At 38.0% G+C, this 24643-nt stretch overlaps 1 protein-coding gene and 1 long non-coding RNA gene across 5 annotated transcripts in view; one reads left to right on the forward strand and one right to left on the reverse strand.

The window, feature by feature from the left end:
* PBX3 (PBX homeobox 3) overlaps positions 1 to 24643 on the forward strand; it is a 227346-nt gene that overhangs the window by 166898 nt on the left and 35805 nt on the right. For 3 of the 4 annotated variants that reach the window (XR_014827501.1, XM_021068936.2, XM_021068947.2), the window contains exons 3-4: positions 4097 to 4338; positions 17415 to 17605. Coding sequence is in view for 3 of the 4 variants with exons in the window: in XM_021068936.2 (XP_020924595.1) it covers positions 4097 to 4338; positions 17415 to 17605 (433 nt within the window). In the remaining variant the exon portion in view is untranslated. The remainder of the gene's footprint in view (positions 1 to 4096; positions 4339 to 17414; positions 17606 to 24643) is intronic. The other variant, XM_084996467.1, reaches the window with a different exon arrangement.
* On the reverse strand, positions 2855 to 8947 carry LOC146407274 (uncharacterized). Its single transcript, XR_014827811.1, has 2 exons — positions 5364 to 8947; positions 2855 to 5270 (listed from the first exon to the last, which is right to left on the reverse strand). It is a non-coding gene; the product is annotated as an uncharacterized LOC146407274 (long non-coding RNA).

Below are 24643 nucleotides of genomic sequence, written 5' to 3' on the forward strand. Positions count from 1 at the left end.
TTTTGTTTCTTAGCAGGTCTGAATACCACACTCTTTACAAAGTAAAAATGATCTGATAACTTTTGTTTATCGTTACTGTGGATTTTGTGTGTCTTCTCTGATTGTGAAAATGCTGTAGAGCTAGGTCTTAGCTATGCCTAATTCACAACCATGTGTAGAACACATTTGAAATAGCTGTGGTCTGAAGCTATTCTTCAGTCCTGCATGAACAGAGGTCATGGGTCCAGCGGGCTTGGTCCTTGAAATGACAGAGCCACGGCCACAAAGCTTAGCTAGTGCCCTGAGTCTGCACCTCATTGTCCTAGGTCAAGCCTTCATTGTGTGACGGTGTTGTTCTGTTAGAGAGGCTACCACTGTACAACCAGCCGCTGAAGATTTCTAATCTGCTTATTTATAATTCAAAAGCTCGCCTATATATTAATGAACCCTTAATGAGCTGTTGAAAATGCCTGAATTACAGTCAGATTATTAAACTCAAGCAGCCCCGTAATCATACCATTTGAGTGGGCTTTAGGTACTTTTCACATCTGCAGCTCAGTATTGTGAAGGGTATGCGTTTATTCGGAGAAAGCTTTGTAATAATTTTGACCCGTAATTTATTTATTGCCCTCCGAATGCAGTCGTCTATGCAGATGCTCTCTTCCATTATCTGTGGGGCAGGTGCACAGCATGTTGAAAGACAGCTAATTAGGATTTGCTGAAAGATATGCAAAAACTGTGCGCTTATAACAAAGCCAAGTTCATTGTTAAACAATGTTTTACTTTGTTTGTATGATTTGTCTAAATCTTAGGGATACTGAAATGAATGTTGTGGTTATAAGTAGATTCCAAATAGGGTTGTTGTTGTTTTTTAACTTTATAATGATATAACCAATGAGCCTAGATGTAAAGCTTTATAAACCTTTATAAATGTCCCAGTGTACATTTTGGATTAAAGGGAACAATGATCACTTTTTAAATTATTGTTTTCCTAAGTTTCAGGAGCTTTTAATAACCACACAGTTTGATTCATTCTGGCCCTTATAGATTTAGCTTCATTGAGATGTTTATTTTATTTTATTTTATTTTGTGGCTTTTTAGGGCTATACCTGTGGCATATGGAAGTTCCCAGGCTGGGGGTTAAATCAAGGCTGCAGCTACCAGCCTATGCCTCAGCCACAGCAAAGCCAAATCTGAGCCACTGGCGTGGCTACACCACAGCTCATGACAATACCGGATCCTTAACCCACTGACCGAGGCCAGGGATTGAACCCGCATCCTCATTGATACTAATCTGGTTTGTTTCCAGTGAGCCACAATGGATTCAAACTCCCCATTGAGATGTTTATAGGTGCCTAGAGGATACAGAAGGTGTGACTTTGGCAGGTTAGCAAGCTGAGTAACAATGAGGTACATAGGATGAAGAATAAAATCGTAATTTGAACACAACAAAAATAAGTAGAAATATTCAAATTGAAAATAATTTTAGAAACTTGATGCTATTACTATTTAAAGATTCATAATCATGACTTTGCTTAATAGAGAAAAAATTCCATTCATTTTTCCAACCATAGTTATGAAAATGACTTTAGTATTGATAAATAACCTTCTTGATACTGCCTAATTGTGAAGTGCTCTAGTACTTTTCATCCAAAGGAGTATGAACTTTGTCAGGAAATGGTTTATATATGTCTACTATTATTGAATTTAAGGGTTGCTTCTTATTGATATGCTGATGTTGGTGCATATATATATATGTATATTTATATATATATGTGTCACCTATGCATCCTTTGCATTTCTTCCTGACAGATTTCCTTCTTCTATGTCCCTTATAGTCTATTTGCTTGTGTATTAATCATTGAGCATTTTCTCTTGTTTCCCACACTGTTTGGGGGATAACTTTGACTGTGTGTGTTGATTTACTATTAAAGAATCTCACCAATGTCCATAGGAAAGAGATCAGTATGTAGAAGTACGAGGGAAAAACTAGAAACCTGGAAGTACCTCGAAGGTAGATAAAAAACACATTCCCAGAAGTGTCAGTGTCTGTAAATACAAAAAAGAAACAACACCTTAAAATGTGAGCAAAAATTTCCTTTAGAAAGGAGAAACTTGAGAATTCTCTTGTGGCATAGTGAGTTGGGGATCTGGCGTTGTACTGCAGCGGCTTGGGTTTCTGCTGTGGTGCAGGTTTGATCCCTGGCCCAGGAACTCCCGTGTGCTGTGAGTATAGCCAAAATTAAAAAAAAAAAAAAAAGAAAGAAAGAAAGAAAAAAGAAAAAGAAAAAAAGAAAAAAAATAGATTTAAAGGAGAAACTTAAGGAACTCCCAAACAAACAATATCAAAATTGAACAGAGCTTAAAGTGAAAGGTAAGAGGTTGTTCAGCAAGTCCTCACTTTGTGCCAAATGCACAAAAAACTTGCTACGTGGAACTGCAAGCGTTCTAGGTCATGAGATTTTAACATCTAACAAAGTGAAGGGAAGGAAATCAAAGATATTACATTAAAAATGCCAGTGTATCCCATTTTTGACAGTTTCTTCTAGATCTAGAAAAAACAAGTAACATACTTCTCTCTAATTATCACCAATGTGCTGATAGTGATTTTACCATATTTAAGGAAGTTATCTTTTTGGTTCCCTAAATGAATTTATTGTCTTAGTATATTATGGTTTTCAAACCTTATTTATTTACCTCTGAACAGGCAACAGATATAATTTTAAATTATTGTGAGTTAGTTTTATTACCCAGCTGAAATTATTCTGAAGTATATTTTTAAATGAAAGTGCCAGCTTTAAAGTGTTTTGAGGGAGGAAATTAAAGTTGTGCATTTGAGTTAAGACAACCAAGAGCTCTGTCATGCTGCGGGTATAATTCAAGACATCTAGGAATGAAATCTGTTCTTAAAAAAATTGATGGTAGTTTTAGGTTAGCAAATAAAATCGCAGAGCTGGTGCTCAGTTGAGTACTTGGCAGCTTATAGATGTTACTGTCATGTAAGTTACACTAGTCACAGAGTGTGCGCCACTGTGGATAAACAACAACAGTCACAGACGCAAAAGGCAGAATCCAAATGCAGACACGCAAGATGCCAACTTCCTTCCCCCTCTTCCCCAAGATGCCTTGTAACTAGTGTGGGGAAGCTGCTTTTAAACAGATTTACAGAGGTTAATTGGGCTGGGATATTTTAGATTATGTTACACATTAATGAAACTGCTGATTTTGAGCTGTCATGACTCCAGTGCTTTTTATACCATGATAATTATTTTAAAACTTTGTCTTCTGTGTTGTTGAAAACATCTTGGCAGAAAGCCTATGTGACCTGATTAAACCTACGAATTGTCAGCTGTGATCTATAGTACTCAGATGAGGTTGCTGACTGGGCATCACTTAGGAAGTTCTTGATTTAAAAGCAAAATTAGATTGAGACTACTGTGCCCAGCACTGTACTGCCATGTTGATGGTATATTTTTAATACTGTATTTAATGTTCTGGTGTTAATAGTTTGCTGGCAATTGTTTAACAAATTCATTTAATAATATATATTTTAAAATCATAATTAATTACCTCGTAATATATGTGTTTCTCTTCTCTCCCTGAAATTACATGGTGGAGAAGCCCATCTAATCCTGTCTGTTTTCTAATTTTTGGATATAGCTTGTGAATTAAGTAGTCTATGGATTTTAAATTCTCTTCTTCCAATTGTACAGAGAAACAGAATAACCACCTTTTTTAAAATGGGTCCCTTTTGTATCCTTGGAATTAATTTTTTTTCTTTTTCAAAAATCTTCAATTTTTACCCCTCTCCCATTTTTGCTTAAATCATCTAAATCTGAGAAGACTGGATATTGGAATTCTCTGAAGCCCGGGTTACCTTTTTCTAAGGATCCAGTCTGGGATAAATTGAGAGGGAGTGATACTAGAAATTTCATAGAAGTAAGAGTTTTAACATGCTTACTTATGCTTATTGATAAAATTCGAACAATGAAATTCTCAGCATGAATTGTAGTACACTGATGTTGTTTGATCATGTACTCAAATAAATAAGTTACTCACACTATTTGTCCTGTTTCTCGCTTCTTCTCTCTCTGTCTCTCTTTCTCTTTCCTTGAAGGTCTCAGCATCAGAGGAGCCCAGGAGGAGGACCCTCCCGATCCCCAGCTAATGAGACTGGACAATATGCTTTTGGCAGAAGGGGTTTCAGGTCCTGAGAAAGGTGGGGGATCGGCGGCAGCAGCTGCAGCCGCGGCAGCCTCTGGAGGTTCTTCAGATAACTCTATTGAGCACTCAGATTACAGAGCCAAATTGACCCAGATCAGACAAATCTATCACACAGAACTGGAGAAATATGAACAGGTCAGCAGCCGCCACTCTCATAGTCCTGCACAAACCCTCTGTTGCTCTTCTAATAGACTGCGCTAATTCTGAGGGCTGTGAGGTGTACATGTTAACATAAACGGCAGAATAAACAAGGTCAATGCAAAAGTCCACGTGAATTGTTGGATTGGTGAAGTGAAGTCCCTTTGAAATTGTGGAGGTGAAGCTAAATCTGTTTTATCCCGTCTACTTTGTAGCTTTATTCATCCCTCACATTTATGTGCCCTTACTGCCTACCACACCCGCAGCCATCCTTCCCCTCGGACCTCACTGCTTGGTGCTCGTCAGAGCCCTTTGTCATTAACGTTTATGCACTGGCCTTGTTCATAGCTATCATAACAACTTTTAAAGGGAAGCGTGGCATAGTGAGCTCTTCCTGCTAGGCCATGAGCTCCGGAATCCTCCTGGGAACTGATTCTTAAGGATTATGCCAGACTATAGGGGAGGGAGCTGACTTCACAAAGTAAGCAGGTTCTGGCCTTTCCTCTGAGAAGACCTCCCAAGATAATTATAGGTTTCCTGGGGCAGGGAATACTAGGCATTGTGTACTAAATTCCTGATTAGAAAGAAAGTATGGATTAAAAGTGCTTTTCTCAGCAATTACATTAACCATACTTCATTGGATCTAAGATAGCGTTGATTTTAAGCTGTATCGTTGTGTTGCCAACCACCCAGAGAAAATTAGCACTGCCCAATTGAAGTATAACATGCCACCGATTCCAAATGCTTCCAAACTTCAGAGATGTTAAAAAATAAAAAATAAACCTTAGAGTCAAGGAACAAGGTGAAATGTTAGTTGTTCATTTTAAACATTTTATTTGCTAGTTTAAGGCTAAAAACCTGCTTAGTTTGAGGAATTCTCACTGAAAGGTGATTTTTAAAAAATAATTATGGAAATGTTTAAATGTACCCTGAAATAAAGAGAATTTTAGGTTGAATTCTATGACATTGCTAAGTTTTTAGGTCGTAAATAGTTGCATATTGGCAATTTTATAGAGTTCAACCTAAAATAAGGAACCTCCTAGATACCCATTACCCAGGTTAATAGTTATCAACACTTTATCAATCTTATTTTGTCTGTCTCCCAGTCACCACTGTTTTTTTGGGTCATAGAGTATTTTAAAGTAAGTTCCAGGCATCATGTCATCTCACCCATAAATACTTCACTCCGTAGTCAGGCATTTATTAAAGTCCAAATACCATGATGTTATGTCCTAGTCAGTTTCAATATTGATTTTTCTTCTAAGTTCCCTGTATAGTTTTAGTTATGTGTGTTATTTTTTTCATTGCCTTCTCTAATATTCTGGATATGGTGTTATTAAGCAAATGCTGGATTCTGTCCCTGAGGTGAGTGTGTTTTGAGGAAGGATAGAAAAATTTATGTAGCTTTATGTTAAAATACAATATAAATTAGTATTATAAGACTTTTTTTTTTTTTGAATAGGCTTTTTAGGCTCTCATATTGTATCTCTAGTCTCATTTGCAGGAATAATTTTTGGTGGACGAAGTGCAAATAAGAATTTTGGAAAAATGGTCTTGTGTATGTATATGAAAAAAATTGAGCTTTCTGATTTGATAGATGAATAATCGAGAATAAACAAAATAAGTCATGGCTGAAAAAGTTGCCTTGCGCATAAACAGTAGAAAATGGCTCTAATTTGTAGTCTAACCCTAATTGTTAAATACATCCGTACATACTTACTAAAAATAAATACTGCCAGTCACTTTGCATGGAAAGATCTATAGTATCAGGGGTCAAATGGCCTGGCTTTTTAGCTGAGGAACTATGATGGTTCCTTACTATCTCCTGCCATGTTCTTTGTACCAGCCTCTTTATCTTCTCTCCTTAGTCCTGTTGGAAGTTAGGTGAAGCTGACATTAATCGTTGTCGCCAAGGCTTTTGTTTTATTTTGTTTTATTTGCTTTAAAAATACACATGGATACACAAGTTCTTCATAAAATGATCTATACTATGTCTTTTTATTTTCACTATCAAATTGGGAAATAATGAGTTTTAAAATGTGATCATGAATCTTATTTCTAGATATGGTCAATAGCCTCATAGAAACCACTGAATGTGTATTTCCTTTCTCATTTTTGATAGTTTCAGAAGGGAAAATATAGATATTTGAAATCTATGTAGTCTTATGGACAAATAGAGTATGATGGCTCATTGGCTGATTCAACAGAATTTTAGCTTACAAATTTTCTCCTGTAGGTTCTGAATTGTTTTAGAAATAAGGTAGTTCTCTTGGGTCATCTTTGGGGCTGGCTTTTTATTGCTATTCTGTCTGTAGTTCTTAGGCTTATTAGGATCAGTGAGTTTTGCCATAAGGTAGTTTTTTCTTTTCACATTTTTGGGATACAAGGGCTTTATCAGGGGTAGAACTCTCAGGGATATGCTTTGGAGTTACCACAGGGGCTACAAAGAACTACGTGGGATGAAGGACTAGTGTTTCTAAAATGGATGGGTGTTATAATTTCCATTTTACAGGTGAGAAAACGAGACTCAGGTTAAGCAATTTGTCCAGCATCTCACATCTAGTTAGTGTCAGAATCAGAATCAGGTTTTGAAATTAGTTTCTGACAATATGCCTTTCTTTTCCGTTGAATTATGCTGCTGCTTATGATTGTGAAAAAACAAAATTCAACTGAGTAAACTTTAAAGATCTTATTGGTTTTATTCAGTGATTCATAAATCGAGCAGCATCTCCTCTTAACCGAGGTGCTGTACTAAATGAAAGACTTACAGGCAGAAAGGAGCAGGACAAGGAAGTTACACTAGCAAAAAGGATTGGTTGTGGCAAGGTCACCTTCCTCTAGGGCATGGCAGGGGTCTGTCAGGCAGATTACCTCACTAGTGCTGACCCGGTAATTCCACATTGACTGGTTTAAGATTACATTCCTGGCAGAGACTGAAACTGTAATTAAGTAGTCTTGGTTGGGTGACTTGGGGCATAGCATAAGTGACTCCATTTTGGGTCTCTTATCTCATTTTTAATAATTAGAATTTGAAAATAATTCAGATACATTCTGATTTTTCTCTTATTTGCCCATGTTGGATTGCGTTTGGGTTGGGATCAGAACAGAGATAGAAAAAAAAAAAAACTATTTTAATCACTTTACAGAAATTATATTTTTCTTCCTAAAAGTACATGAACGTGGGTACTCTGAGTGACAGGAAGCTTGCTAGTAAAAAGGAAGAACATATATGTTAAGGCGGAGGCTTCGTCAGAAAACTGTGTTGTCTTTTACTAAAAGAAATAAACTACATTGGAATCTTAGAGCTATTCACTCCACTGTGTTTTGCAATGAAGCTGTAATGAAAATGTATCTGAAGCCTGTTTAGATTTAGATTGCCGTAAAATTAACAAACACCACCACTGCAGTAAATTAAAGTACCTTATAAACAGAGCCACATTTACAAAGCTAAGCAGACTAGAGCCACAGAGCAAAATTAAATTCAAGCTGCAAGGCTCAGCTTTCTTTATGTGTATGTTTTGGAAATGATACTGTCTTTAAAAATCCTGTCCTTTTTTTTTTCTCCAGAAAAGGTCCTTTGATCATATGTTTACATTACATAGGCTCAGATATAATGATTTTTGATGATAACCGTCTAAATTCACTTACAAATACTTTTGAAATATTAGGCATAGAATGTATATTAGAGTAAGATTCTTTAATATTACTACCACCTAAAAGGAAAACCAAAACTATTTTAGTTTTCTGTTATTGATCCTGACACTCCAGAGGAATATGATAATTCTTCAAAGCTTGTAGCAACTGTTTTGTAGTATTTTTGTCCTGGGTGTATTGCCTTCCTCTTTAGCTGGAAGAAAAACCTGGTTGCTTCTTTGTCTGCTTATTAATTAGCTACAAGTTTTGAAAAATGCTTTTACTGTACCTTTCTAATATACTTTTATGATTAAAGGCCCAACTATTAGAATAGGTGAATTCCTAATGAATTCGAGCCAAAGGTCCCGAGAAGCCTATTTTCAAGAATTGAAGGCCTTTTGGTTCTTCTGCCTGTCTTCCAAAGGGAAATGGATCCATCGGTTTTCGCAAATGAAATTTGACTTAGACATTTGTTCTCAGTTAAAAAGGGAAAGCTATATATCATGCCCTATGCAGCTCTCCCACTTTGCTTGTACCAGAAGAAGTGCTTGTACACAAGCAATTCACTTCATAATTTACAGCTACTATAATAGAGATGACATATTGAAAGCTATCTACTATAATTATATTGAAATACATTTTTTGCTGAAGGCAAAAGTGTTGTAAGGGTCCCAACCCTCCCCAAGCATCTGGGAACCTGCTTTCTGAGTTCACAGATGTCTTTTGAATTCACCTCAAATCAGGTAAAGGATTGGAGCCAAGCATGTACACTCAGCGTGCTCAAGACCTAATGAGAACCCCTTGTATAGCACAGGAACATCTACTCAATAGTTTGTAATAACCTATACAGGAAAAAAGAATGGGTATATTTATATGTATGACTGATTCACTTTGCTGTACATCGAAAATAATACAACTATAAAGTAAGTCGACTATACTCCAATAAAACTAAATTTAAAAAAATAAAAATAAACACACACACACACACATACATGCAAATGTGCTCTAGACCAGTTAGGTACTGTTTAGCTGCTAGAGGGCTGTCAGATTGCCAGGAATTGAGGTGGGGGGACAGAGACTGAGCATGCAACCTAAACTGCTCTAAAGGCACAGCCTTGTGCTTTTTGAGGATCTCAATATTGTGAGTTTACATTTGCTGGCGAGATCTCCCTTGCTTGTAAAGAAATATTAAACAAGAAAAAAAATCAGGTTTTTAAATGCTCATGCTATTACGTAAGAGATTGTAAAGCCCACAAACTCCTAATCCCATTTTGCTATTTCTTCTTAACAGTTAAACAAGAAAGACAAAAGGGTACTACTTGACGTAAACTTTATATTTCATTTTCCCAAGCAAGGCTTTGTCATTCTTTGCTCCAAGGAAACGGTTTTACTTCTTGTCAGCTTTCATGCTGGGTCTTTTCCTTGTCTGGAAGTGGTGTTGAGTGTTCCCCCCTTTTCGTCCAAGTTTTTAGTTTGTTGGCTCTAGGTACCAAATATATCTTTGACCATGTACTTGATTAATGGAATTAATTGTTTTATGTTTGAATACTCCTCCCCCCCTCCAATTTCTTTGGAAGCAGTGTTTGTATTTATTCAGGCAACCGGAAGGCAGAACTATATTAGGTAATCAGAGTAGGGTTTTTTTGGGCAGAATAACATACAAAAATATGATTTTTGGAGTTCCTGTTGTGGCACAGCGGAAATGAATCCATCTAGGAACCATGAGGTTGCAGGTTTGATCCCTGGCCTCGCTTAGTGGCTTAAGGATCCAGCGGTTGCCGTGAGCTGTGGTGTAGGTTCTAGACAAGGCTCGGATCTGGCATTGCTATGGCTGTGGCCTAGGCCAGCAGCTGTAGCTCTGATTAGACCCCTAGCCTAGGAACCTCCGTGTGCCGCCAGGTGCGGCCCTAAAAAAAAAAAAAGCAGAACAACCCGATTTTCGTAAAATTACCATTTCCGTTGTCAATAATAACTGCTCTTTAAAATATTAATTATGTTCCATACTGTGCAAAGATCTTAACATGTATTATATAATCTAATCCTTACAAAAACCCTCATGAGATAGGTCCATAAACCATGTAATTATGTTAAGATGTGTTGAGGTACAATAGATAATTTCATCTTTGCAACTGTTCCTTAGGCATATTGATCTCATTTTTGTTGGCTTAGAAAGAATCTTTGAGTGTTGACTTCTATCCTAAAACAGGGAGAATTCATTGATTTAATAAGGATTCTATCAATATAAAATTTATAATAGTGGGGAGTTCCCATCATGGCGCAGTGGTTAACGAATCCGACTAGGAACCATGAGGTTGCGGGTTCGATCCCTGCCCTTGCTCAGTGGGTTGACGATCCGGCGTTGCCGTGAGCTGTGGTGTAGATTGCAGACGCGGCTCGGATCCTGCATTGCTGTGGCTCTGGCGTAGGCTGGTGGCCACAGCTCCGATTAGACCCCTAGCCTGGGAACCTCCACATGCTGCGGGAGTGGCCAAAGAAATAGCAAAAAGACAAAAAAAAAAAAAAAAAAAAATTTATAATAGTGGACTAGAGTTCTGTGCAAGGTTATAAAGACATCTAGAAAATGGATGCATGTAAATTTGAGAATCATCAGCTTTTAATAGAGATTTATTCTTTCTTTGAAGAGTAGATTTTGAGAATGGGGGTTTTATGATCAGTTGCCTGCAATCAGCTTCTCTAGATGCTGATTGTAGGCAACAGGCCAATTCAATTTTTTAGATCTGCTCATGAGCTATTTTAAAACTTCCTCTAAAGTCAACCCATGCTCTTTGTCTGATTTTACACTTTTACATTCAATGATGTGAAATTACAGGCAAGAAGGGAATTGAATCTTAAATTCACAACTGAAAAAAGCACGCCTTCAAAACAAACAAAACCCTGAAAACTAATTTTGAGTGCAAGCCAAATATGTAATGGATATTGAGGAGATAATTTTAAGCTAACAAATATCATTCATAACATTATTTCAAATCCTCAACTATATTACTTGGATTTTTAAGAACAAAGGAACAAAGGGCAAGGAGAAAGGCTCATAATAAAAATTGATTGAAAATATATTTTTTTTATCAGAGTTCCTGTCATGGGTCAGCAGTAACAAACCCAACTAGTATCCATGAGGATGTGGGTTCAATCCCTGTCATCTCTCACTGGGCTAAAGATCCGGTATTACCATGAGCTGTGGTGTAGGCCGGCAGCTACAGCTCTGATTGGACCCCAGCCTGGGAACTTCCATATGCCATAGGTGCAGCCTTAAAAAGCAAAAAAAAAAAAAAAAAAAAAAAAGGTAAAAAGAAAGAAAACAAGAAAATAGTTTTTATCAGATGAAGTTTTTAACACTTTATGTTCACTTAACTATGTTATTACAATGTATGTTTTAAGCAAAACATGCATTTTGTTCCATGTTAAACAAAAATACATCCTAGATAATTTTCAACAGCTGTATTAAAAGAAAAAAAGGGGAGCTCTCGTCATTGCGCAGTGGAAATAAATCCAACTAGGAACCATGAGGTTGCCGGTTCAATCCCTGGCCTCGCTCAGTGGGTTGAGGATCCGGCATTGCCCAGAGCTGTGGTGTAGGTTGCAGATGCGGCTCAGATCCCGCATTGCTGTGGCTCTGGGGTAGGCCAGTGGCAACAGCTCCGATTAGACCTCTAGCCTGGGAACCTCCATATGCCGTGGATGCGGCCCTAAAAAGACAAAAGATTAAAAAAAAAAAAAAAAAAAGAATGAAAGGTTTTCAGCCATTACTTGTAAATCAGAAAATCCAAGGAATCAAAATTCTCATTTCCTAAATATCCTAGTTAAGTGATTGTTTTTACATTTGTATTGTGGACATTGACCAGAAAATTCTTAACTGACAATTCCACTTGGAAAAATAATAAGGCAATGAAAAATTTCTCCATGTCTATTTTAATAATATAGTCTTGTAGCTATGATGGAGGATATGATAAATGTTTGAAGTGAGCATCTTACATTTTTAAACAGCATTGATGCTAGTATGTGGTTGGGTGGCCCATCAAAAGAACTCTGCAATCATTTGATCATTCTTACTGCATTTATATGTTTAAAAAAATGTATACCTTTTAAGGAATAGGAGATGAGGCAGTACTGTGCTCTGCTCTGACACTGGTACAGATGATGCTGTAAATGAGGCTGTAATTTACTTTCAGTGGTATAAAGGAAAAAAATCACTTTGCCTAAAGTGTATGCATCTTTCTTAAGGGTGTACCCAGATTTTAATTATCTAAATGTAAATACTTAACGAATTTTACTTAGAGTAATGAGCTAAAGTGCACACTACATAAATGAGATGTTCTAATTAATCATGTATGAACTACTGGTTTAAAGAAAAGCTATGTGAATTCTGTGAATGTTGGGCTATTGCCAAATTGCTAATCAGCATTTGCATTCATAGATGACTTCACTTAATAAGTTGTGAGACATTCAGCAAATGTTTTAGGAAATTATGAGTTTTTAGATGCAGAAACTTTTTGCTTTTAACCCTTGTTTTTCACACAAGCCTGTAAAACTGCTTCTTAGAAACCATAGGCAACCATTTATTCTGGAGAGGTTAAATTACAACCGGAGAAAAACTGAGAATCAGAGAAAACAAGCCCAAAAGCCCATCTCAGGTGTCATTCACACAGGAGTCTTGAATTATTTATCAAGACTTTCTGTCATAGATATATGTTACCATAATGTGTGAGCTAGGTTTGTAGGAATTAACAACATTACATGTGCAAATACTCCAGTACAACAGTTCTCAAAATTTCTGGTCTTAGGATTTAGACTCTTAAAAATTATTGAAGGGGCGTTCCTGTCATGGCGCATCGGAAAACAATACGACTAGGAACCATGAGATTGTGGGTTTGATCCCTGGCCTTGATCAGTGGGTTAAGGATCTGGCATTGCCGTGAGCTGTGGTGTAGGTTGCAGACACGGCTTGGATCCCATGTTGCTGAGGCTGTGGCGTAGGCCAGCTGCTAGAGGTCTGATTAGACCCCTATCCTGGGAACCTCCATATGCCTCAGGTATGGCCCTAAAAAACCAAAAAAAAAAAAAAATTTATTGGAGGGAGTTCCCATGTAACTCAATAGGTTAAGGATCTGACATTGTCACTGCAGTGGCTCCAGTTGCTGCTGTGGTATGGGTTTGATCCCTGGCCTAGGAATTTCCACACGCCACAGGTGTACCCCCTAAAAAATATTGGAGACCCCTTAAGAGCCAATATTAACCCCTTGTTTAGTGGGTTATATCTATCAACAATTTATTATAATTGAAAATAAAACAGAAAAAATAAAAATATTAAATTAAAAAACAAGAATAACCATTATATCTTCACTATAATAATATATTTTTAAAGCCTATGTTTGCAAAAAAAAAAAAAACAAACAAAAAACAAAAAATACCACCTCAACATTTAGTGAGAAGAATGGTGCTGCTTTTACATTTTTGCAAAATTCTTTAATGTTGGGCTTAATAGAAGTCACCTGGATTCTTTTTTTTTTTTTTTTTTTTTTGTCTTTTTAGGGCCTCACCCGCAGCATATAGAGGTTCCCAGGCTAGGGGTTGAATTGGACCTGTAGCCACCAGCCCATGCCAGAGGCACAGCAATGCTGGATCCAAGCCACACCTGCGACCTACACCACAGCTCATGGCAATGCCAGATCCTTAGCCCACTGAGCAAGGCCAGGGATCAAACCTGCAACCTCATGGTTCCTAGATGGATTCATTTCTGCTGCCCCACGACGGGAACTCCTAGAAGTCACCTGGATTCGTATATGTGCTTCTGTTTCTACATTCAGTCTCCTTTCATGCAGTTGAAGTATATGAAGAACACCTGGCCTCACGCAAATATGTCACTGGAAAAGGGAGAAGTGTATTAATAGCCTTTTCAGATAATTGTGAATATTCTTTGATATTATACCAAAACTTGACAAGTTGTCATTTCTTAAAGGTTATTTATAACGAATCTGATACCATATCAACTTTTCGTATTCTGTTCCTTTAAAACCCATTGGTCTAGTGTGCATTTTGAATGGATCTTCTGCCTATGCATGTTTTTGTAACATCATGCATTAATCATTTGGAAAATATTGGTTCCTTAATTTATATATAACTTCCAATGTTAACACTTCTCATTATACAATATCAAAATATCATATTTATTAATATCAACACAAAATTAATCAGAAAGTCTGCTTGGAAACTTATCAAGCTCAAGGTGGTGGATGCAAGTTTTCCGAAATTACAGTTTTCACTTGAAAAGTCAAATTTCATCATCGTCACAACTATAGTCAGCTGTTTTCCTTGACATGACAGGTGTGGTTGGTTCATTTTTGAGAAAATATCCACCAGATACCCAAGTCTGAATAATTATAATTTGTTGATTTTGCTTTCAAATAAAAATGATGTTCCACGCAAAAGGTGGCATCAGCTCATAACTGAGTCACACAAGTGCTTTTTCTTGAGACGACCATCCTTGGACAAACAATTGAAGTGCTTTTACTATGTTTCTTCCCACCCTTGTCACTCAAGGATCGAGATGCAATATAACGAATAATTTATCTTGCTTCATCAAGAACATTCCTAAGTGAAACTGCCCTTTCTTTTGTGGATTTGTGTGAATGGTGGTGGTGGTGGAAGAATGAAAATGAAACATAAAGATTATTTCATGTACTGTTTCCCAAAGAGTTTTTCTCACTTGGTACTTTGGTCCACAAGATGCTGTAGAGCTGTGCTGTGCAATATGGTTGCCACTAGTCACATGTGGCTATTGAGCCCTTGAAGTCTTGCTAATCTGGATTTAGATGTGCTGTAAATGTAAAATATATACTGGATTTCAGTGTGTATGAAAAAAGAATGTAACATATCTCATTAACAATTTTCTAAAGATATTTTGTGTTGAAGTGTTAAGTTTTCATATATTGGGTTAAGTAAAATATATTATCAAAATTAATTTCACTTGATTCTTAATTTTTTAATGTGACTACTGGAAAAATTCTTAATTTTATATGTGAAAAAAATAAAACACATTTGGAAAATAATCAGTGCAATAGAAAACAACATTAAATGACCCCCACCACACACACAATTTTTTTTTCATATATGGCTCACGATGTATTTCTTTTGAACAGCACTGCTCTAGAGAAAAGATGTTTTGTGATGAAATTTATTTGGGAAAAGTTGGATACACCATTCTGCCTTGAAGATTTATTATGCATCTTGGCATATTGGAAGTACTGAGGAGTCCTGCCTCAAAAAACAACAACAACAAACTTTAAAAATTTTGGTTAACCCTACATTTCCCAAACATACTGTATTAACATTCTCTGGGACTAGCTATAGAAGGCTAGAACTTGCTGATTCCAGTTTGGGGAAAGTACTCTATTTTACTATTCTTCATTTTACTAATAAGAAAACCAAAGGCCAGAGTTTGTCAAATTATATAATTCAAAATTGTACGAATATCTCTTTAGGGAAAGTGTAAGAAAAAATATCTATACATATATTTCTTGGTAGAGTGACCACTTATTTTCAGCTTGGCAGAAGAGTGTAAGTTGATAATATAGTGGGGAAAATCTTAAATCTCCTTTTCTTTATTTTGGTTTCCTTAAAGATGGAAAGAACTTCTGGTTTTAGAGCTTAAATAAGTTCCTTTATGTTTTCCTGTGCCATAACCTAAGGACAAATTCTTAGCCTTTTAAAAGTATAGACTGGCAAAGATGGTGGATGCAAATGAAAACAAACAGAAGCCCCGCAAATTGTCCCCTCAGGAAATACAAATGTGCACACAACTTGAATAAGATTTCAGGGAGTAATGGACATTCTAAACCTATCCATGGATTGCAGGTTGAGTTCTTCACTTACAGTTCAGGGATAATATCTTTACAGATAGTAATCAATATTACTCTTGAGTTGTAATACCAAACTCCACCAATCCACAGATGTTTATTGGATGCCTGCTGTGTGTTTTGCACAAATCTACACTCTGAAGAATCCCATAGAGTCACTACTCACAAGGAACTCTAAATTTCTTGACTTAAACATATTTAAAAAATAAAAACTTTGGTAAGCAAGACTCATTTGACCTCACCTTGGAAATAGAATTAAGCTCCATGAAAGCTTAAATTAACAAACACCCAGTGTACTTGAAAGGTTAGTTTTCTAATGAGTGGTTAGAAAAACTATTATGTGCTACACTTTCAGGTTATCTCTAGGGAAGTAGACAGTATTGTATCTTCAAAATGTGTCTTGCCGTGATCAACACTTGTTCTGTCTACCCCTACTAGGGGTATCCGTACAGTCTGATTGTTTTTTAAGAAAAACATCAGAAAATGTTTGTTTTTTATCCAGGGGTTTTAGACTTTAGACTGATGTTTTATTTAATGGGACGATACTGGATTTCCATGTAGGCACAGTTACATGGTTTTATAGATCTAAAAGAGTATAGGTGAGCTGAAAGAGACAGGGACTGAGGACTGTTAACTAGAGAGCTGGAGCCCCAGATCGGATCCCTCTTTTCTTGCTGCCTCTCCTCTGAGTCGAGCTGCTTTACCCATCTTTCAGGAATGGCATGTATCCAGGAATAGGGCCCACACCCCAACCAAATTACTCTAGGCCATTGGCATGGCCTCAAAGGCCTTTATGGACTAATGCAAATCTGAATCCCCTTTTCTCCTTTACATATTCTCTCTATCCCTCTAGACTCACCACATGCCATTATTTCCAGGGTTTTTCTTGTGCCTGGAATTCTTCCTGATTTCCGCTTTATGCCACCTTTCAAAAAAATCTTATCTATTCTTTAAAGCCTAAATGTCACATTTGCCATGACATGATCTCTGCTTCCAGATGAGAATTCTTCATCTTTGGAACTCAGGAAACACTTAATCATATTTTCCTGTGACACTTTGCACAGACTGCCTTGTTTAAGAATTAGTTTTTATATATTTTATTGCACTGAAAGTCAGGTCCCTTGCACATTAGGTGTCCCTTAATTGCACTTGGAAGGATTTGAACTTCTTGGTGCTTCAGCAAACATTTGTTGAATAAATGTAAAACTCCAGAGAAAATAGGAGATGCTTAATATTAGCAATTAACATATGTTTGTACTTACATATAGGAATTGGCATCTTCCAGTGGGAAAACCTCATTTTGGAACTGGGATGAGGGTAGTGGAAGGGCAGTTAGGACAGTTAAGTGCTATGTGTCCCTTGCATGTCTGGCCATTCATAGTTTCAGAATTCTTGCACCCCCATCTATCACTGCCATTTCACAAGTGTCTTGGTTTTCATTTTATCCTACCTACCGCATAATACCATTGGCAATTGCAAATGAGGTAGAAATTCAGATGAGTTCATGTCTGGGTGTGATAATATAAAATACCAGACTCCTAAGGAATGAATTTTTTTTCCCTCTTACAGGCATGTAATGAATTCACTACACATGTGATGAACCTTCTCCGAGAGCAGAGTAGAACACGTCCCATTTCCCCAAAAGAGATTGAAAGAATGGTGGGCATCATCCATCGAAAATTTAGTTCCATTCAGATGCAGCTCAAACAAAGCACTTGTGAAGCAGTTATGATTCTAAGATCAAGGTTCCTTGATGCCAGGTATGTGAGCCTTTCTTTTCACTCCTTGTGTGTTATTTTCTGTAATATTGGCCAGTTGGTCTTTGATTCCTCTTGAATTTAGTTATAAGAGCTCTCCTCTGCAATGGGCAGATAATTCACCTCATGGTGCCTGCACCGTCAGGCCTTTTCTTGTCTGGGAGAGGCATGCCGTTGTCTCCTAGTCTGCTGACTCAGGAAATTAAGAGGATTTGTTGCTACTAATGTCTTAATGATACATAGCCTTTTAATTCTGAGGCTAAAACAAGTATTTTTAAGGACAACGTTCCGTATATAACTGCTTTAACATAGGTTTGTTTTCTAAGAATTTCTTTTTTTTTTTTTTTCTTCACTTTTTAGAGCCACACCCACAGCATATGGAAGTTCCCAGACTAAGGGTCGAATCGGAGCTGCAGCTGCCGGCCTGTGCTACAGCAACGCGGTACCTGAGCTGCGTCTTTGACCTACATCACAGCTCACAGCAATGCCAGATCCTTAACCCACTGAGCGAGGTCAGGAATCAAACCCACCACCTCATGGATCCTAGTCAGGTTTGTTACCGCGAGCCACGATGGGAACTCCTGTTTTCTAAGAATTTCTTGATGTTACATTACTTGTGCCCATTAAAGGAGAATACTTGGAGATACTGATATTCCTAAGAAGGAAGTACTGTTTTAGGTACTAGAAAACCCCAAACTCTGTGTTCGCACCTCAAGTAAGAAATCCTACGAGTTTCTGCTCTGAGGATGCATATTTCCCTTTTATATGAAGCTTCTACCAAGTTTCACAGGAATTGGATAATAAATTGCATATGATGTGTTTGACCTACTGGGTGACCTAACAGAAGAACTGCCAAGTTCCTACTATACGCTGCTTTTACAGGGATGCCTCTTGAGTGTTGCTAAAGCGTGCAATCAATCTTTGGCTTTGAAATGGGGTTTCTATCTTGTTTCGCATTTTCTCCCTTGGAATCTCACAGAGGTGATAATTATTGTCCAGATTTTACAAATTTAAAGAAAACAACTAAGTTAGCATCTCAACTGGAGAATAAGATATGTGGAACAGTCTTCATGCCAAAGCTCTTTCATAAAGCCAAGTAAGGAAACATATGCCACCTAATTATACTCACATTCTCCTGGTTAAGCAAAGCCCTGTATCACTTTTGGTTCCTTCTTCTTCCATACTGAATTGATCACTAGAACTCACTAGTGCTTTGTTTCAGCATTTCTTGTAATAGCTCCTTCTGTCCATCTAGACCTGGCACTGCTCAGTTCATGTTCATCCTTTTGCACTTGGCCTAGCACAGTACCCTCCCACTACCCTCCCTGTCTCCAGTTTTACTCTTCCTCCTTACTTAAAAACCACTGTAGCTATTCATTTTTGGTTAACTCACATGCACACTACTTAACCTGGCATTTGTCTTTTTTTTTTTTTTTTTTTTTGTCTTTGTAGGGCTGTACCGGCGGCATATGGTGCTTCCCAGGCTAGGGGTCTAAATGGAGCTGTAGCTGCCAGCCTACGCCAGAGCCACAGCAACACGGGATCTGAGCCGCGTCTGCAACCTCCACCACAGCTCACGGCAACCCCAGATCCTTAACCCAATGATCAAGGCCAGCGATCGAACCCGAAACCTCATGGTTCCTAGTCGGATTTGTTACCACTGCACCATGACGGGAACTGCTAACCTGGCATTTGAGGCCAAACCTGTCCCTGCCTGAGTTACTTTTTGTGGTTGTTGTTAAGAGTTATTTTATATTTTTCCTATTTAAAAAATACCAGGTTCAGCATAAAAAATTTGGAAAATATATAGAAGAATGAAGAATAAAAGACAACCACATTTTTACTACCCAGTGGGGAAAAAAAATTAATATAAACGTTTTAGTGTATTTCCTTCTGGTTTGTACTTTAAAAAAAAAGTTCTTGTGATGGTACAATATGCATAATTTGGTCTGCTTTTTAAAAAATTTACCATAAATACTTTTTATATAGTATAAACTCTTTTTTTTTTCTTTTTTTTAGTATAAACTCATTTTATTTTTTAAGCTATTTTCTTTCATGGCTTATTTTCCTCCTCCAGTCACATCTTATTTTGTATTTATTTTTATTTTTGGTCCCACTCACAGCATGTGGAAATTTCCAGACCAGGGATCAAACCCACATCCTCATGGATCCTAGTTGGGTTCGTTTCACTGAGCCATGCTGGGAACGCCTAAACTCTTATTTTAAATGTTAATTGTTGAAGTCAACCAAATGGATATATGATAAATAAATAAATTAGCCATTTCTTCATTTTGAGCATTAAAGTTGTCCCTTTTAATTTCCTTTATAACCCTTCCTTCCTGCCTTTCTTTTTTCCTTCCTTTCTTCCTTCCTCCTTCCTTCTTTCTTTCTACAAATATTTATTTGTGCTGAAGATATAAAAGTAAGCAAGATAGATAACACATTCACCCCAATTGAATTTACATTCTACTTGGGGAAACAGACAATAAACAAATATGCTGTGGTATTCCCTTCAATAATGTAATGACATATGATAGAATGGTAAGTGCTATGAAGAGAAATAAAAGCAAGGTAAAGGGAGAGAAATGATGGAGAGAGGGTCCCATTTGAGGTAGATGTTATTGGAACTAGTGTTTCAGTGAAAATCTATGCATTCAGTGTTTTTAGTCTTTAGGATTATTTCCTAAGGGATTAATTATCAGAAATGGCATTATTAGTTCAAAATGTGAACATTTAGGAGTTCCTGTTGTGGCTCAGAGGGTTAAGAACCCCACTAGTATCCATGAGAATGTGGGTTCAATCCCCGGCCTCACTACAAGCTGCCGCTTAGGTTGCAGATGCGGCTCAGATCTGGCATTGCTGGTGTAGGCCAGCAGCTACAGCTCCTATTTCATCCCTAGACTGGGAACTTCCGTATGCTGCAGGTGTGGCCCTAAAAAAAAGAAAAAAAAATGTGAACATTTTTAGTGCTCCTAATATATCACTGAATTGTTCTTTCCTGTGTGTAATCCCAAATGAGATACCTCTTGGTCTTACCTGTTTCCTCTGACCAGAATTCTTTGTTTTCCTCTGCCTAACCACCTCCTATCCCACCACCTCTCAGCCTCCACCCCCAGCCTTCCACGGCGAATCCTGTTCTCCCAGTGCTTCCCTCAACTTGGTCACCAGTAATGAGTTGTTATCTGTGAGGGTGCGTGGCACGGAGCCTGGAACTGAGCTGGTACTCATGTTTGCTGATTTAGCGAGCCCTCACTCTTCTTTCCAGGCCTGGCCTACCTGCTTCCTTTTTAGGAAACCCACTGGTCCTTCACTCTTTTGAACACTGATTCTCTGTTTATACAATTCTCCTGACCAAACTTCATTCCCATTGCCTTTATTGTAGCTTTTCAGGGTCATTTCTTCTCTTCCTAAGTCAGGTGCCACTGAAAGCAACTGTCCAGTCTTAGATGTTTACATCCCCCCACAGTTCCAGCAAGTGTCTTCCACATAATAGGCTGCAAAAAATATTATATTGGCTAACCAGGTGCATGCATATTTCCATTTTATACCCACAGCATATGCAGATTCCCAGGCTAGGGGTCTAATTGGAGCTGTCGCTGCTGGCCTACACCAGAGCCACAGCAGCGCCAGATCTGAGCCACGCCTGCGACCTACACCACAGCTCACGGCAACGCTGGATCCTTAACCCACTGAATTAGGCCAGGGATCGAACCCACAACCTCATGGTTCCTAGTCAGATTCGTTTCCTCTGCGCCATGACGGAACTCCCATTTTATACTTTTAGTAGTTCCAAGAGTTAAGGAAGTAGCATCAGAAAACAAAAATATTAAATTGTCAAGTATGAGCATTTTAATAAAAAGTAGTATGTAATAAAGATATTCAAAAGTACTTTCTTCAGAAAGGAATCTTGCCTAACACAATTGCTATCCTTATTTCCGCCCATACTCTCCCATTCTTGTCAACATGCATGCTCACTTTTTTTACATAACTGCATTCATAATGTATACACCTGAATGATTTATTTTTCCTCCAAGAAGAGAAAGTAAGTTAACAAGCCAGAGTGAGCAGAGCCAGGATGAGAAGGTGGCAGAGCTTGGAGCAGAGTCCCTTCTCCCGCAGAGGTTGCCGTTAGTAACGTTGTGATGCTGATGGGACAGCCCTGGGACTGATGCACCAGTGCACACTGGCCTGAGGCATAGCCATTTAGAGTGTAGTGAACCCTGAGGAAGTTAAACTTAGGGGAAATGCTTAATGGGCGTTTTCTACAGAATGTTTTTCTAAAAAATAAATGAAGTATAAGACTGAGTTCTCTTATGCCTTCAAGTGAATGCAAATACTGAGCTTTGATTCCATCTATTCTTGTGGTGCCTCTTACTTAGCAAGCCCTCTGCACTGAGAAGGCAAGGTTTTTCCGCTCTAGGCAAACATGCTTATTCAGATATATGATTCCCTTGCTCACTCTGGCTTTTTGTAAAGCCATACTCACATTTTCTTGGTAATTGGACAAGCTGCAGCCTGTACCAGTGCAAAACATTTAGGAATAAATTTGTGTAGGTCCCTCTCTCCTATAGTAGAAGTGCTATAGTTTGGATGCAGCCAGACTGTCTGGGGTGAGGTGTTCTGTTCTGCCCATAAATTTGTTCTCCGAGGTTTTTTGATGTTTGCTAAAACCACTCCTAGGTAAAGTCAGTACCTAAGCCAAATTTATTTTTGCTTTGCTGCTCATTCCTCCTTTTGTAACTTCTTGTTTTCCAAAGAAATGCCTTTGTGTGATCTGCTCCACTGGACCCAGTCTTGCTGCTGGATTCCATGTTTTAGACTGACTCACAAAATCATATACTTACATATGATGGAACTGAGAGGAGTGGCTGGGTAAAGGGCAGTGATGCTTAGAGCAGATGGGTGTATAGCTGAGTGGAGCGTCACCACTGAGCTTTAGCCTGTGACTGCTTCTGAGATCAGCCTGGTGTGGCTGATCTTCCAATTTTTCATAAGAAGCCAGAAACTTAGATTTTTATGAGCAGGTCATTATTGCATTATATCAACAAATATCTGGGGGCCAAGTAGTTATCTGTAGGTTTGGCAGTTTCGGTTGTCTGTTCAAGACCTTTTCCACGCTGCTCACCCACCTACCCAGTCATCAGAGTGTGCCTCTTCAAAGTGCCCCGGCTCAGGGCTTTGTGTTTTTCTCAAGCTATGCATGACTCCTGCAAAAATGCTGATTGCTGTTCTTGGTTGTCCTTCTCTTTTCTTCTGGCTTCCCTCAGACCACCTCTCTCTTCAATTCATCATAAAATTGTTCACTTTATTTTTGATTTTTTGTTTTGTCTTTTTTGTTTGTTTGTTTTTTAGGGTCACACCTGTAGCATATGGAAGTTCCTAGGCTAGGGGTCAAATTGGAGCTGCAGCTGCCAGCCTACGCCACAGCAACAGCAGTGTGGGATCCAAGCTGCCTCTAGCGACCTACACCACAGCTCACAGCAATGCCAGAGCCTTAACCCACTGAGTGAGACCAGGGATTGAACCTGCATCCTCATGGATATTAGTTGGGTTCATAACCTGCTGAGCCACAACAGGAACTCCCAAATTCTGTTGATTTTAATCTTCAAATAGACTCTCTTCTTCATCCTTCAGGAAACAATGGCTGAACCTTCTAAAAATTTTTTGAAATTAAGAAATTTCAGGGCTCATGACTTGAGATGTTTTGATCAGACCTAGATTTCTTGCTCCCTTGACTCTCCCTTAATGTTGAAACATAGATCACATACTTAACTTGCCGTGTTAGTGACATTGTTTTAACTACAAAAATCTCATAGGGTATACATATTTACAGCTGCCAACTGACACTGTGTTTCCTGAGTATGGACTATCACAATTAATAAGATCATTAAGATTATTTGCAAGACAATATGAAGAAAATTATTTGGGGAAAATATTTTCCAGTTACTGGAAAATCCAATTTAAAGTGAAATCTGACAAATCCTGATTTTCAGGCTGTCATTCTTTAAAACCTTAATAATAAAATGCAAATATAGATGACATTTTTGCTACTTGAAATAAATTGTTAATAGATACTTGATCTTCTGACATTCTGCCATCCTTTCCCAAACAAAGAATTTATCCTCCCTGACTCTTTCTCTGGTGAGTTCAGGCAGTTGCTTAAGCAAAAAATCAAGAAATCTTTAATGTGTTTTTTTCTTTACCTCCTTCTCTTTCTTCCCCACCCACTCTCCTCAGCCAGTTTCTTTTTAAGTCCTATTGCTTTTACCTTTTTTTTTGGCCACGCCATGCAGCTAAATCCTAATCATCAGACCATCAGGGAACTCCCTGCTCTTAGCTTTCATACAGACCTTGAATCTTTTCATTTCCATTACTCTCCATCTATGCCAAGTAACTGTCATCTCTCGATTTGACCGTTGCAGTTATCTCCTTAAATATCTCTAAATTTTCTTTCATGCCCTCCTCCAGCTATAACCAGTAGTCAGAATAATCTTTTTAAAATGTAAAACTTAAAACCTTTAATAGCTTCCTATTGCGCTTAAAATAAAATCAAAATGTCTGTATGGGGTCCACTAAACCTGTGTAATCTGCCTCCTGTCCATCCTTCTAGAGACATCTCATGTATGCCCTGATTTTTACTGCACTCCAGTCTCCTCTACCTTTTGGACTTTTCAGGCTTTTTTCCTGTTTGAAGACCACTTCCTCTGCTCCTTCCTCTTCCTCTTCCTTCTACTCTTTGTCTAAGTTGTCCACATTCTCCAGGTCTCAGATTAAAAGTCACTCCTTCAAGAAAACCTTTCCTGACTCCATAATCTATGTTAGGTTTCCTTCTTAGACACTTTCCTTATACCTTATACTTCTCCTTCATGATACTTGGTCTGGTCACATAATTTATAATTACTTGTTTCTGTGATGCTTATTGAATGTCCTTCTTTCTCCTTTCTACTCTTTCTTAATCCTGCACTCCTCCCCATCCTCCCGGGGAAGCTCCCTGGTAGACCTTACCTGTTTTGTTCTAACTGGACCCTCTTTGAGTACTTA

This window comes from Sus scrofa, chromosome 1 (genome assembly GCF_054392235.1).
Source record: "Sus scrofa isolate SSC_HxYL_T2T_F1_AM1 chromosome 1, Sscrofa_HxYL_maternal_Yorkshire_Landrace_v2.0, whole genome shotgun sequence".
Lineage (NCBI taxonomy): Eukaryota > Metazoa > Chordata > Mammalia > Artiodactyla > Suidae > Sus > Sus scrofa.